Below are 15058 nucleotides of genomic sequence, written 5' to 3'. Positions count from 1 at the left end.
TTCAGAACACAAACTACATCGACACAGACTGCTACATTCAGAATACAAACTAGCGCTGGGAAATATAGGCCTAGAATCACAAACAGTATCTCCTCATAGGACATCAGGTTCCCTGCAGCAAGGTTATGTGTGCTCAGGTTCTGACCCGGTTTCAGTTATACATTTCCCACCCACAAAGCACCAGTTTCTCTACAGCAGCAATGCGTACTCAGGATCCATTGCCTCCATTTGCATGGTTCTAATCTTCTGTTAGGAACATAAGTTATGTTCAGGAATACAAACTGCTGTGTACAGATTGTAGGACTTAAATCACAAACAATACCTATGTAAGACACACCATTTCCCCTTCAGAAGTATCTCTTACCTCTATTTCCACAGTTTAAATCCTGTTTCAGTCATCATTACGATCTTCAGTGTGCAGGGATAACAAACTGCTGTACAAGATATAAAGCATTATCCATAAACATCTATCTATAAAATACCATCTCCTCCTCAACAGCATTTTGTACAGTTTACCTCCATCTTCACGGTTCTTATACTGTTTCAGTCACCAGCTCCCCTGCAGTAGATTTGTACTTGTTCAGTATCCCCTACTTTGAGCTTCACCACTCTAATCCTGTTTCTGTAACTTACACTGAAGGACAGGACACAGGCTGATGTACTGAATGCTGACCTTGCTTCACAAACAATAACCACTCACAGAACATCAGTTCCCTGCAGTAGTATGTATGTGATCAATATCCCTTACCTCCAGCTTCATGGCTCTGATCCTGTTTCACCCACTGTTACTAATTCCTCTGTGTTAGGACACAATCTTCTGTTAATTAGGAAAAGGGAAGCAAAGATATACATTTAGAAAGACAGTTCTTCCATTACCCTGCCAATTACCCTGCCAAGCCAGCTAACTAACAGATTTGTTACACTGACTTTTCCTGTCCAACACTGAATTGTGTCCCTACAAAACTGCTTATCAATATTCATGTCCTGAACTGTGAGGGAGGAGCAAGAAGAGAAATCTTCTGAATAATTAATGAGGCACACTGCAGCATAGAGCTTTCTTTCATCGCACAGATCTGGGAGACATTTCTTTCTTTTATTATTTTATTTTATTTTTCCATTTATTTATGTTTGTTAACAGGGTAGGCATGCTGCTCCCTGAACAAATTTCAGCCGTGACTCCAGCACAACAGTAGTAATATGCAAACTTAGCAGCACACAGAAGAATTAGCATACAACACTAATGTTTCTAGTTATTTGACATAGTCAGCAGTGACAAAATGTGAAGGAGAAATATACTGCTAACAATTATGGTGATATTGTAATGACACTAAGCAATCAAGAGCTATTTAAACATTGTGATGTCCTATTTGCATTCTTACAAAAGGAACCAATACAAATCAAGCTCCACTCTAATACTAACTTGGTCGTCTCTTTATTGACTTAGATTGCTGGTTTCTTAGTTTACTATTTTTACCCTTGTCTATAAACCTGCTGTATCAGCAGACATGGCTGAGTTAGAATACTTCATTCATAGGATGTGTGAGACCTTGAAGCCTATTTTAGTCTAATAACCACATACGACTTGCCAAATCCCACCTTCTAGTCTCATGGGAGGAGAGAGTCCGGTGATTATCATCACAAATCCCACCTTCTAGTCTCATGGGAGGAGAGAGTCCGGTGATTATCATCACAAATCCCACCTTCTAGTCTCATGGGAGGAGAGAGTCCGGTGATTATCATCACAAATCCCACCTTCTAGTCTCATGGGAGGACAGAGTCTGGTGATTATCATCATCCTCTCCTTTGTCCCCATTTTCTGCATGGGGTCAGGATACCAAGTCATCTGTCACACCTCTCTCTTGATTCAATGCCGCTCTTCTACCTTCCTCGGTGGCCTTGCCTGTCACAGGTCTTTTCCCAAACAATCCATTTTCTTTCCTGAATGTCCTCATTTCCAATTGCCTTCTTTCTGTCTCTCCCAAATCTTCTTTACCAGATTGTCTTCTGCTTTATGCTCATGTGCCCAAACCACCATAATCAGTTTTCTTTGACCTTCTCTGCAGCTGGAGCTACTTGGATTTCTGCGTTGATGTCCTCATTTCTTCATCTGTACCAAAGTGAGAATTCTACAACCTGCCACAGGCACTTCTTCTCCACCACCTCTAGTTTCCTCAACTGCTCTGCCTACACTACCCATGTTTTTATACCATTCTGTTCTGATCATACCACTGTTTTGTACACTTTACTTTTCAGATTCTTTGGCATTCTTGTATCTCACACTACCCATGACATTTGGTGGCAGTTTGTTTCTGGCCCTCTGATTTTAACTTTGGCCTCCTCATTCAGACCTTCCTTCTCCTCAACCACCCCTTCCATATACTTGAAGCTGTTAACCTGTTCTACTATTTTCCCTTCTATCTCAATTTTCAGCTTCTGCTGACTTCCCTTACTTGCTGCCATGACAACTGTCTTATCTGTACTCTGTTTCACCCCATGTGCCTTCAGTTTTGCATTCCATTTCCTTATCATTTGCTGAATTTCTTGATCAAAGCTTGCTTATAATGTCACCTCATCTGTATGCAACAGCTTTGTACATCTCTCTCCTATGACCTGTTGATAATGTAGTCCACAGCAGTGGGCTAAGAGCTGAACCCAGATGTACATCCACTGCTATTGAAAACCTTTCTGTAAGTCTGAACACTGTTCATATGTGTGCCATCGGGTCTTTATACATAGTCTGCACTAATTCTACCAGTGTTTCCAGAACTTATAATCATTGCAAGACTGCCCAAATCAGCTTTTCTGGGACTTTGTAATATTCTTTCTCCAAATCTATAGATGCCCAGTTGCACTCTTTGCTCATCTCTAGTTTCTTATCAGCTATCTGTCTCACTGTAAACATCGGCTCGTTATTTTTCTTCCTGATCTAAATCTGAACTGCTCATCTCCTATATTACTTTCTACAGCTCTATATATTAGTTTATCAAACACCCTCTCAAGCACTTTCATGCAGTGTGACAGGAGTCTGATTCCTCTTTCCTGCCCAAAGTTGTGAATGTCCCCTTTATCCTCTACACTGGTATGAGAATGTTTGGTCTCCAGTCATCTGGAATATGCCTATCTCTCCATACTGCTATAAACACCCTCTGGAGCAATTTCTCCCCTAACTCACCCGGCATCTTGACCATATCTGCTGTGACCTCATTAATCTTGACCATATCTGCTGTGACCTCATCTGGATCTTGACCATATCTACTGTGACCTCATCTGGATCTTGACCGTATCTGCTGTGATCTCATCTGGGCCTGTTACTTTCCCTGACTTCATCTTCCTTAGTGCCGTTCTTACTTCTTCTAGTGTGGGCTCCTCTTCTTCTCTCAATATAGTCCTTCTGTGGGGCAGTACAGCTTCTTAGGGTTTTTCTTCATTCAGAAGCTGCTGGAAGTACTCCTTCCATCTGCCTTTGATGTCCTGTGGACTGGTGAGCATGCTGTTGTTGGCAACCCTTATGAAGGGCGTCTGACTATATTCTTTATCTTTCTCTCTTTGCAACCTGATAGAGTTTATTTGTACTGTCTGCTGAGTCACTTTCCAGAAGCTGGTAGAATGCCCCTGTTGCCTTTTTCTTTACTATTGTAACCGCTCTTTTAGCCTCTTTGTTAGCCAGTCAGTATTCCTTCATAGCCTGGTCTACTTCTGGTGATTCATATGTTCAGGTATATACTAGACTAAGGCCCTGGAGCCTTTACAAGCCTAACCCATAGAAGTGCCCTGGCATCATGCCGCCCAACATTAGTTCCCAGTACCTCTATCAAGTAGAGCCACTGGAGTGATCCCTGGGGTGAACTTTCTATTTCCCATCCACTCATCAAGATTTCTCTTGAAGAGGGCTAGTGAGGTGCTCTGCTTGACATGTATGGGAAGTCTATTCCAGAACATGGGCAGTCTCTGGGTTATGAACCTGTCCCTTCAGCATTTTCTGTTGATTGTGGTAATGAGGTTGAGGTCTCTGGAGTGTGTGGTGTGGAGGGACTGGGATTTCTTTAGATATAGCATTTCTAACAGAGCTGGGTCAGACATGGCTTTGTAAGTCAAGCAGAGATCACCTCCTTGTTATGCAAATATGTAATGGTCTCAGAGTTTTAGATCTGAACAGATGATGCTTTCACTAATATTTACAATTTTCTACTTGTATGTATTTTCCTCTGAGAAATGTATATCTATGTTTTTACTTCTTGCTGTATTTGAATTGATTCACTATGAAATGCCTTCAGTTGTACCTGTTATTGTACATTTTCCCAGGTTGTGACTGAAAAGGGCTGGTAGACCAGATCACTTACCCGATTATCAAATTATAAATAATAAATAAATACTTTAGCCCTGTTTTAATTTTTTCAGGTTTAGGGTATTATTTGCAAAACACTATCTGCTGAGAAGTAGGGTTCATATGCAGTGTACCTGTGCATCAAAATCCTGTGTGAATCATAGGTTCATAGGTTGTTACTAGGCTAATGACCACCAGGGGCCTTACAAGGCTAGCTGCACACCCCAAACCATTTGGGTCCTGAGTATCATGGGTATCTATGGGGGGGGTGGCATGTTAGTAGGAAGGTAACTAAGGATTTGTAGGGGGTGTAAGGATAATATATTGATGGCCTCTGTCCATAAATGACATGGGGGGGCAGTCTGAGGGTAAATTTACAATTTACCATCCAGTTATCAAGGTTTTTTTTCAATAGGGTCAGGGGATGAGCTTTGTTTTACATGGATGAGGAGCCTATTCCACAGTTTGGGAATCCATCTATCCAGAATGTTCTGTTTGATGTTACAAGTGAAGTTCAGATCCATTGGGCTAGTGTTTCTGGCGCTGTTTGTTTTGCTTAGGTGCAACAGATCCATCAGGGCTGGGTCTGAGGAAGCCCAGCAAGCCAGGCTCAGCAGCCTGTAGGAACTGAATACTGAGACAGAGGCTTTGGGTGGTCAGTATAAGATAGGGTATTCATGCCCTGAATTCTCCTAGTGAGGAACATTTGTGGGCATTCCAACTGTTGCAAGTGTCTGGTTACATAAATGCCAAAGAGGACATTATATTCAATGATGGGCCTGATAAGGGCCAAGTGGAGATGTACTATAACTTATTTGGACCTGGATGCCATAACCTTACCTATAAGCTGGGCAACATAGAATGATTTTCCTGTTATCTTAGCTATGTGTTGGTCAATGGCAAGACTGCAGTCTACCTATGTTCCTTTACTACTGGGTCCACTCTTAGGGGAATTAACTTGGCTTGACAGTTTCCCAAAGGGCATTATAATGATTTTTTGGCATTGAGTTTTAGGCCAAGACTTTGTCACCATCATTTTTTCTGTGTTAAGCCTATTTACAAGATGTTGGTGTCTTACAGAGAATCTATGACAACTCCCAATTTACAGTCATCTGTGAACTCGGTGTGCTAGAGGCACTGGACATTAGCTTTGACGTCTGAGAAGTAGATGCCAAACAGGAGCAGGTCCAGCATGGAGCCCTGTGGCACTCCATTACTGATCAGTCTCTTGGTGGAGGTGGTCTCACTGTGTCTGACTTCTTGGGTCCTATTTGTGAGCCAGCTGGCAATACAGTGTCTTATCTAAGGATTTACACCTAGCCCAGACAGCTTGCCAACAATTCCTGAGTTGGGTACTGTACTGAATGCCTTAGCCAGGTTAAGATATGCTGTATGCACTGTTTTACCCTCATCCTTTGCCTTGGTGACCTTTTTCAAAGAGGTCTACCAAGTTAAGTAGGCATTATCTTCCCTTAACAAAGCCAAATTGAGATAGGTCGAGTGTCTGTAGGCTGCCAATGTCCAATTCCATGCTAATTTGTTCCACAGCTTTGCACATTGGGCTTGCTAGACTGATGAGTCTGTAGTTTCCTGGGTTGGCTGATGGTCCACCCTTGTGTACAGGAATGAGTGTTGCATCCTCCATTCACTTGGAATGTAGCCGGTTTCAAGGCTGTAGTTGAAGAGTGCCTCAAGTGGTTCTGATAGGTCATGTTTTAGACTTTCAGGAGGCAACCAGTGATTTTGTCAGGTCCCATGGAGGAGGTATTCTTGGATTTAGTGAGTGCTGCCAGCACCCGGTCCCTACTGATAGCTGGGGGAAGTATGTTGGAGGGGATTTCATCTGGTAGAGCTGAGAGGAATAGGGGGTGAAGTCTGAGCTGAAGTTATCAGCCAGTAGATTTGCTATGCTACCTTGATCGGTCAAGGTGGTACCAGTCATTACCAGTTCAGCATACTGTTATGTGTTACCTCTATGGTTCCGAACATAGCGGTAGAAGGCCTTGTGATTGTCCTTAGCGTGTAAAGCTGTCCTGCCCTCATCGTTGTTATTTTTGGACTTAATTATACCTCTGTTTTTTTGTTTAGTTGTATGAGACAGCACTTATCTTTAAGGGAGCTGCACTTCTGATTTTGGCTGTGAGTTTTCTTCTTTTATTACATACCCTGTTTAGGCGAGGATTCAATGAGTGAGGTTTGTTTTTAGTGCTTGTTTTGGTTTTATTTCTGGTAGGTACGGCAGCCTGTGTGCGGTGAGTCACATTTGTATAGGGACTCGGTGAATAATTATGCATAGGTAGCTGTGGTCTTGGGGGTTAGAGAAAGCCTTGAATTTTAACAAACTGTCACTTAATAATAGAATGTAGTTTGCTTTTGAATAGTTCTTAGCTGTTAGTGGTTTAGCTGGATTTTCTGTGTTGATCTTTACCTCAAATGACACAGCTTTGTGATCCAACCTCACTAGAGAGGACATGACACAAGGGGGAGGTCAATGCTCTCCCATGTGATGAGTACCATATCCAGTATGTCTGATCCTCTGGTTGGAGAGTAAACTATCTGTTTCAGAGTATTTATGTTAATGAATTCTAGGAATCTTTGCACCTGTGAGTTTGAGTCATTGTATGTTTCCCAGTCTATAGAGAGATAGTTAAAGTTACCCATGAATAGGGTGATTCATTGGATGGTGAGTGCCTCTAGTAGCTTTCGCTAAGAGTCATGAGATTCTAGCAGCATATATGGTGACATGCAGCTAGTCATGATATGGTGAGGGACCTTATCTGTGGTGACTTGCACATGGATGAGCTCCAGCTACTCTAGTAGGTTTAGGTAAGAGTCATGAGACTGTAGGGGCATAGATGGTGACCTGTAGCTAGCCCTGATATAGCGAGGGACCTTATCTGTGGTGACTTGCACATGGATGAGCTCCAGCTACTCTAGTAGGTTTAGGTAAGAGTCATGAGACTGTAGGGGCATAGATGGTGACCTGTAGCTAGTCATGATATGGTGAGGGACCTTATCTGTGGTGACTTGCACATGGATGAGCTCCAGCTACTCTAGTAGGTTTAGGTAAGAGTCATGAGACTGTAGGGGCATAGAAGGTGACCTGTAGCTAGCCCTGATATAGCGAGGGACCTTATCTGTGGTGACTTGCACATGGATGAGCTCCATAGCATTATCTTGTTTAACCAACTTGGAGTTATGTTTGTTGCAAACATAGACCAAGACACCTCCACCTTTGACCCTAGTCTGTGCTGTTGTTGGTCTAAAGTGCAGAATGCACTGTAGCTTTGCACTGCTGGAGTACTTTCCACAGGTTTAAACCAAGTCTTGATCACAGCACGGATGTCTACATTCTCCAGAATGAGGAGGGCTTGAAGGGTGTGGAGGTTTGTTTTTTTGTCTAGGCACAGAGCATTGAGAAGTAACACCTTATGTTTGCTTCTTGACTTTTTCACTATGTTGGTAGTTTTGTCCTTTTTGGCATTGTCTATAAAAGGCTCCAAGGAGGTGGATAAAATTTTAGCCAACATCCGAAAGCCTGGGGGTGGAGGACAGGTGCAGCCCATCCTTGGCAAAGCAACGTGCTCTTTTGACTATGTCCTCCCATGCTAATAGATACAGGATCCCCCTGGAGTCAAATCAGAAACTAAGCCAATAATTAAAATAAATCATTTTATGTTTTTGCTGTAGCATCATCCTTGGTAAAGGTAGAATGCTGCTCATTGCAAGGCTTATTCCTATCTGTGTCACATATTCTGAGAGATTAATTATGTCTCTTTTCATTGAGGTATGTCTCAGGTCATTTACACCCACATGGACTATGACAATAATACTGATACTTGTCTTGCAGTAACTTGAGGGCATGAGTGATATTGCAGATCCTGGCTCCGCTATCTTCTTCTTGTCTAACCTAGTGAGTAGGATATTTGCATGTCGCACAATGGAGTCCCCAATGACAAGAGTATTAGGTGAAGTATTTACTTGCCTTATGGGCTTTGTACTTGGGGACCACTGAGTATAGGCTTATGTGAGATGTTTGGTGTTGCTTTTGGTGTGTGCTTTAGTGATTGCTGAGGAGAAGTGTTGGAATTACGTGACTTTGGAGGTGTTTTGAGATTTGGGAAGGTTTCTTTTAAGTCCCTCAGCATAAAGCAATCTCTGTGTGTGTGGTGAGCAGTGCGTGTATGAAGGATATCATAGGATCATAGGATCATAGCAGATTACTAGCCTATCGACCCAGAGGTCATTTTAAGTCTAGCCATTTCATACCAATGAAATACCATAGAAATGCTAGTCAGTATCCAAGATTTCATTTAGTGATGACTGCCCATGTCCAGGAGGGTTGTGGGCACTATCCCCATTAAGAATTTATGGTGCCCCATCCACTCATCCAGGATCCTCTTGAACAGTGTCATAGAGGTGATCTGTTTCACATGAACTGGTAGCCTCTTCCAAAGATATGGAAGTCTCTGGGAGATAAATCTGTCCCTCTAGCATGTCCTATTTAAGTCACAGGCCATATTTAGGTCCATGGAAGGGGTAGCCCTAGTCCCGTTTGATTTACAGATATGCAGCAAGTTCATTAGGTTTGGGTCTTGGATTGCTCTGTAGGCCAGTCATAAGTCTCCCCTAAGAAGTCTATACAGTATGGAGTATAGTGACAGGGACTTTAGTCAGTCTGTGTAAGGCACTTGCTGGAACCCCTTGATCTTCTTTGTTAGAAACCTCTGAGGTCTCAGTGATTGTTGCAGGTGATTTGTACTGTACATTCCAAACAGAGTGTTATACTCAATTATGGGCTGGATAAGTGCCAAGTATAGGGGGTTATAACTTCTTTTGCTCTCAGAATGATGCCTTTATTAATTAAGTGTGCTATGCAGAAAGCTTTCCTTACTACAGTAGACACATAGTAGTTGAAGTTAAGGTTGCAGTCAACTTGTGATCCCAGGTCCCTTACCACTTCATGGGTACTTAGGGTACTGTTGTTGATTGGATAATGTGAAAGGACATTGTTTGTACCAAAGGGAATGATGATGCATTTCTCTGCATTCAGTTTGAGACCACACACCAGTCGTTGTCTGCATGAGACCCTCCTGGAGTATACTGACATCATTTGGGGATTTAGTGACAGTATCTAATTTGCAGTCGTCTGCAAACTTGGTTAGCCACAACCCCTTAGTTTTAACCTGACCTTCTGAGAAGTATATACTAAACAGTAGGGGGTGCAGCACTGACCCCTGTGGCACCCCACTGGTAACAGATCTGCTGGTTGATGTGGAGTCACCCACTTTGATAGCATGGCTCTTACAACAAAGGGGTTTATATTCAGTTTGCTAAGTTTATTGGTAATGCCTGAATGTGGGATTGTGTTGAAGGCCTTTGCCAAGCCGAGGTATGCTGTGTGCACAGATTTTCCCTCTTCAATGGCTTTGGTCACATTTTCAAAGACATCCACCAGATTTAACAGGCAGGATCTGCCCTTCATGAAGTCAAATTGGGTCTTTATTTACGAGGTCTATAATGATATGTTCCATGGCCTTACAGATGAGGCTGGTCAGGCTTATGGGTCTGTAATTCCCCAGTTCTGTTGCTAGGCCACCTTTGTGGAGGGGAACAACTGTTGCTGTTTTCCATTCCACAGGAACAAAGCCTGTAGTTAGGCTATGATTGAAAGGGTACTTAGTGGTGATGCTAGTTCATGTTTTAGCCTGTTTAGAAAACAGCCTGTGATTTCATCTGGTCCCATAGAGGCCATGTTCTTGTCTTGGACAGGGCTTTGAGGACCTGATCTTCAGATATGGAGGGTGGCAGGGGGAGTTTGGTGGAAGGTTTGTTGTATGTTGGAAGGGGTTATGGGAGTGAAATTTTTGATAAACCTATCCTCTAGCAGGTTTGCTCTTTCTGTAGGGTCAGTGTGTGTGATACCATTGGCCACTAGTTCTGCACATGCTTGGATCCTACCCTTTAGGTTACATACGTAGCTGTAAAAGGCCTTATGGTTATCTTTGGCTGTACTTGCTAAGTTTCTCTCAAAGGAGCCCTTGGAGGATTTGATAAGTTGTCTTATTTGCCTGTTGAGATTGAGGAGGGTGCCTTTCCATTGTTGGGGCCTTGCTTTTGTTTTCTTGGACAGCAACCTTTTGCATTTACTGAAAAGTTTGTTGATGCTGGATGTCCACCATGGCAACTCATTTTTACTTGGGGCTATGGCTTTGATCCTTTCTGGTACAGCTGAGTATATACACTTATGCAAGTGATTGGCTTTAGTGCAAGCATCTGTGTAGTTACCACTTCCAGCTTGGGGAGGAGCTTGGAATGTGTTTATACCTTTGCCTAGGAGGATATATTTATTTATTCATTATTTATTTATTTACATTTGTTAACCAGGAAAGTCTGAATGGGCCAGAAGCCCATTTTCAGCAGATGCCCGGGGAGAAAAGCTTCACAGAAATATAAGCAAAATACAATAATTAGATAGTACAATAGTATACATACAGTAAGATGCAGAATACACGTCATCTAGTTAGTCTATACAAAGTAGAATTCAATACAGTTTTCTAGTAGATACAGGTTCAAAAAGAAAAACACAAGCATTTCAGTAAAGATCACGGTGAGAAAAATAAAATTAGTACTGTGTACATATTAAATAATAGTTATGAACAAATAAGATTTCCTTGATATATATTTTTGAGTAGTAATAAACATAGAGGAGAGGGAGAAAATGAGATAAGGAGTGGACAGTATGTTGAGAGAGTTAAAGATTTCTTGTCAGGTTTGGCGCAGGAGCAATGCCAGGTCTTGGATAGCTGTTCAAATAATAGTTGTTTAAAACTGGTAGATTCAGGTGTGTTTTGGAGGGGGGGGTAAAGAGTTCCATAATTTGGCTATTTGATTTGAGAATAGGGCTTTACCGTGAGTGTTGTTAGCTTGTTTACTGCGAGAAAGGTTGTGTCTGCAGATCTTAGACTTCGTGGGCATGAGTAGGGAACAACAAGGTCCTGGAGGGATGGGCAACTGTCAGGATGGAAGATGATATTGTGTGTGAATTTAAGTTGGTAGAGATGGAGAAGGTTCGTTAGCTCGAGCCAATTTAATTTATGTAGAGCAATACAATGATGGGTTTGGTGGGGAAGGTTGGCTGTGAAGTGGGCTATTTTGTTGTAGCAAGTTTTCAATTTGGTTAAGTCTGTTTTTTTAAGTTGGTAAAGAGGGGGAAATCATATAGGAGTGCAGAGAGGAGGAAGGTTCTGGATATGGTTAGTCTGGTACTGTCAGTGAGGAATGGCGTGTTGCCTTGGTGAGTTTTTTAGTCTGATTTCACCCTTTGACAGTTCTGGTGTTAGTGCCAGCTCTAAGGTAACTGATTTGTGGTCAGTTTTAACTAATTAGTGTCCAACAGTTGCACAGTGCATCTTGTTTGACATGTTGGTAAGGACCAGATCTAGAATGTTTGTTCCTCTTTTCAGGGCATGGACAATTTGTTCCAGGGCATTTTAATTGGCAAAATCAAGGAACCTTTGTGCTAGCAAGTTAGGGCTAGCGTAGGTCTCCCAATTAATGGTGGGATAATTGAAATTCCCCATGACCAGTGCATTTGGTAAAATTTGGATTGTCTCCAGTTTGATCAAGTAAGCTTCATGGGCATCATGACCTATAGAGGGGGATCTGTAACTGGCTATGACTTGCATGGCGGTCTTACTCACCATAATCTGGACCTCGATACCTCTATGGAGTTGTCCAGCCTAATTAGAAGGGAAGTAAATTTATCTGTAATACAAATTGAAACACCGCCTCCTTTGGTTTTCACACATTCATTTTGCAGTCTAAAGGTGTGGAAAGCATTGTAGCCTTGCAAGCCCGGGGTACTCTCTGACACTTTGAACCAGGTTTCTGTGACTGCATAGACATCTACATCTTCTAGTGATGGAAGTGTTTCCAGGGAGTGCAGTTTTTGGTTTAACCTCCTGGCATTTAGCAGCATGACCCTTACTTTGTTTATATTGGTTAATTTCACATTGGTAATGTTGTTTTTGAGACCTTGCCTAAAAAAAGGCACTATGGGGGAGGCAAGAGCCTTTGTCAGCAGCCAAAAGCCTAGAGGTGTCAGATGCAAATCGTCTCTGGCAAAGCAGCGAGGTTTGTCGACCATGGCTTCCCAGGCTGACAGGAACTGGATCCCATTTGAATGACACCAAAAACTGAACCAATTATTGAAATCAATAATTTTTGTTTATATTGTGGCATAATTCTAGGTGAGGGTAGTATGTTAGGGAGATACCTGCCTGGGATACATACTCAGAGAGCTCAACCATGTCTGTCTTCATATAGTCCAGTGAAGTACATCTCAGGTCATTCACACCAACATGAACTATGACAGAGTCTTAACAGTACTTGTTGCTGAGAGACCTGAGTGCATGTGTGATTTGACGAATCCTGGCACCAGACAGGCAGGTGACCATGATTTTCTCTTTGTCCAACCTGAAGAGTGGGACATCCGTGTGTCTCACTACTGAGTCTCTAATGACAAGAAAATTTGTTTTTTGAGTATTATGCCTTGCAGGCTTGGTGAGTGAGACATTGCTGCTGCTATGTGTCATGGGTGCTGTGGTGATTGTGTTAGTTGTAGCAGTCTTGTGTTTTGGAGGTCTCCGGTGTTTTGCTAAGTTTTTTGAGAGAACCACTGCCTATGTGGATTTACGTGTTTGATGCATACTGTGTATAAGTAGTGGTATGTGCATGAGTCATGGTATGTGTATGAGTCGTGGTATGTGTATGAGTAGTGGTATGTGTTGAGTAGTGGTATGTGTATGCATAGTGGTATGTGTGTGAGTAGTGGTATGTGTGTGAGTCATGGTATGTGTGTCAGTAGTGGTATGTGCATGAGTAGTGGTATGTGTATGAGTCGTGGTAAGTGTATGAGTCATGGTAAGTGTATGAGTCATGGTATGTGTGTGAGTAGCGGTATGTGTGTGAGTAGTGGTATGTGTATGCATAGTGGTATGTGTGTGAGTTGTGGTATGTGTGTGAGTAGTGGTATGTGTATGAGTAGTGGTATGTGTGTGAGTAGTAGTATGTGTATGAGGAGTGGTATGTGTACGAGTAGTAGTATGTGTATGAGTCGTGGTATATGTGTGAGTAGTGGTATGTGTGTGAGTAGTGGTATGTGTATGCGTAGTGGTATGTGTGTGAGTAGTGGTATGTGTGTGAGTCATGGTATGTGTACGAGTCATGGTATGTGTACGAGTAGTGGTATGTGTATGAGTCATGGTATGTGTATGAGTCATGGCAGAGTCATGGTATGTGCATGAGTAGTGGTATGTGTATGAGTCATGGTATGTGTGTGAGTAGTGGAATGTGTGTGAGTCATGGTATGTGTATGCATAGTGATATGTGTGTGAGTCGTGGTATGTGTGTGAGTAGTGGTATGTGTATGAGTAGTGGTATGTGTACGAGTAGTGGTATGTGTATGAGTCATGGTATGTGTGAGTAGTGGTATGTGTATGAGTAGTGGTATGTGTATGCATAGTGGTATGTGTGTGAGTAGTGGTATGTGTATGTGTAGTGGTATGTGTGTGAGTAGTGGTATGTGTATGAGTCGTGGTATGTGTACGAGTAGTGGTATGTGTATGAGTAGTGGTATGTGTATGAGTAGTGGTATGTGTATGTGTAGTGGTATGTGTATGTGTCATGGTATGTGTATGAGTCATGGTATGTGTATGAGTCGTGGTATGTGCATGAGTAGCAGTATGTGTATGAGTCATGGTATGTGTACGAGTAGTGGTATGTATATGAGTAGTGGTATATTTATGCGTAGTGGTATGTGTATGCATAGTGGTATGTGTATGTGTCGTGGTATGTGTATGAGTCATGGTATGTGTATGAGTAGTGGTACTATGTGCTGATGTAGTGGTGAGTGAGTTGACAACCTTCTCTGTGTTACTGTTTTGAGTAAGAGAGAGCATGGATTCTAGATTCTTGGTGTAAATACATCTCTCGTTCTCTGTACTAGAGTGTGTTATCAGTAGAGGGTTACCTGTGTACAGGAAGCAATTGCTACACTGTCTCAAGAGACCCAAGTCAACAAGGTTGGCAGGAGAAACAAGGGTAGTCCAACTGTCCATGATGCTAGGTTGAAGACTGTTATCAGTAGGGGTGGTTTTTCAGAATCGATCACAGAGGAGCTCAGTGGATGGATATTTCTGTCTGGATTTTAGGGGAAAATGTGTTGAATTTAACTGTCCGGCTTTGGCTCACAATTGCATGGCAATGTGTAGTGCTGCACAATGCTTAAACAAGGAGAAACCTGCTCAAATTCAGCGGCAAAATACCAGAAGCTAAAAACCTGAAAAAAACGTTAAAAGGATTCAGAAGAACGCATGAGGATGCTTATTCCAAGCCCTAGACCAGCCTCCATTTGCCAACAGGTCCAAATCAGCACAATTCTCTCACAAAAGTGCAGATACCCCCCTTCCAATCCAAGAAGGCCTGGAAAACATGGTCAGAACAAACAAACCACTACGAACAGCTCCAGAAGCAGCAAGCCTGTATCTGGGCTATGCCACAGCTACTAGCTACCCTAGTTTCAGCGGGAAACACTAGAGTATGCTTAACACAGCAGAAAAGTAGCAGTGAGAAACTAAAAAAATGTTTAAAGCAGCAGATAATCAGTGAGGAGGCTCTAAAGAATGCTTCAAACAGTTAACAGATCAGTTAATTAAACACTACTTGGCGAGA

General features: G+C 42.3%; 1 protein-coding gene across 1 annotated transcript in view; it reads right to left on the bottom strand.

The window, feature by feature from the left end:
* The window catches only part of LOC122815128 (gastrula zinc finger protein XlCGF26.1-like), a 197480-nt gene extending 196553 nt beyond the window's left edge, over positions 1–927 (bottom strand). The window contains exon 1 of the mRNA XM_044087382.1: positions 749–927. Within this exon, the coding sequence (XP_043943317.1) occupies positions 749–760 (12 nt within the window). The 5' untranslated portion in view covers positions 761–927. The remainder of the gene's footprint in view (positions 1–748) is intronic.
* Between the last annotated feature and the right edge of the window lie 14131 nt (positions 928–15058).

Source organism: Protopterus annectens, chromosome 11.part0, assembly GCF_019279795.1.
Source record: "Protopterus annectens isolate FY-2018-M chromosome 11.part0, PAN1.0, whole genome shotgun sequence".
NCBI classification, from domain to species: domain Eukaryota; kingdom Metazoa; phylum Chordata; order Ceratodontiformes; family Protopteridae; genus Protopterus; species Protopterus annectens.
The sequence above is the reverse complement of the archived record's forward strand: the minus strand, read 5'-3'. Positions and strand labels throughout refer to the sequence as shown.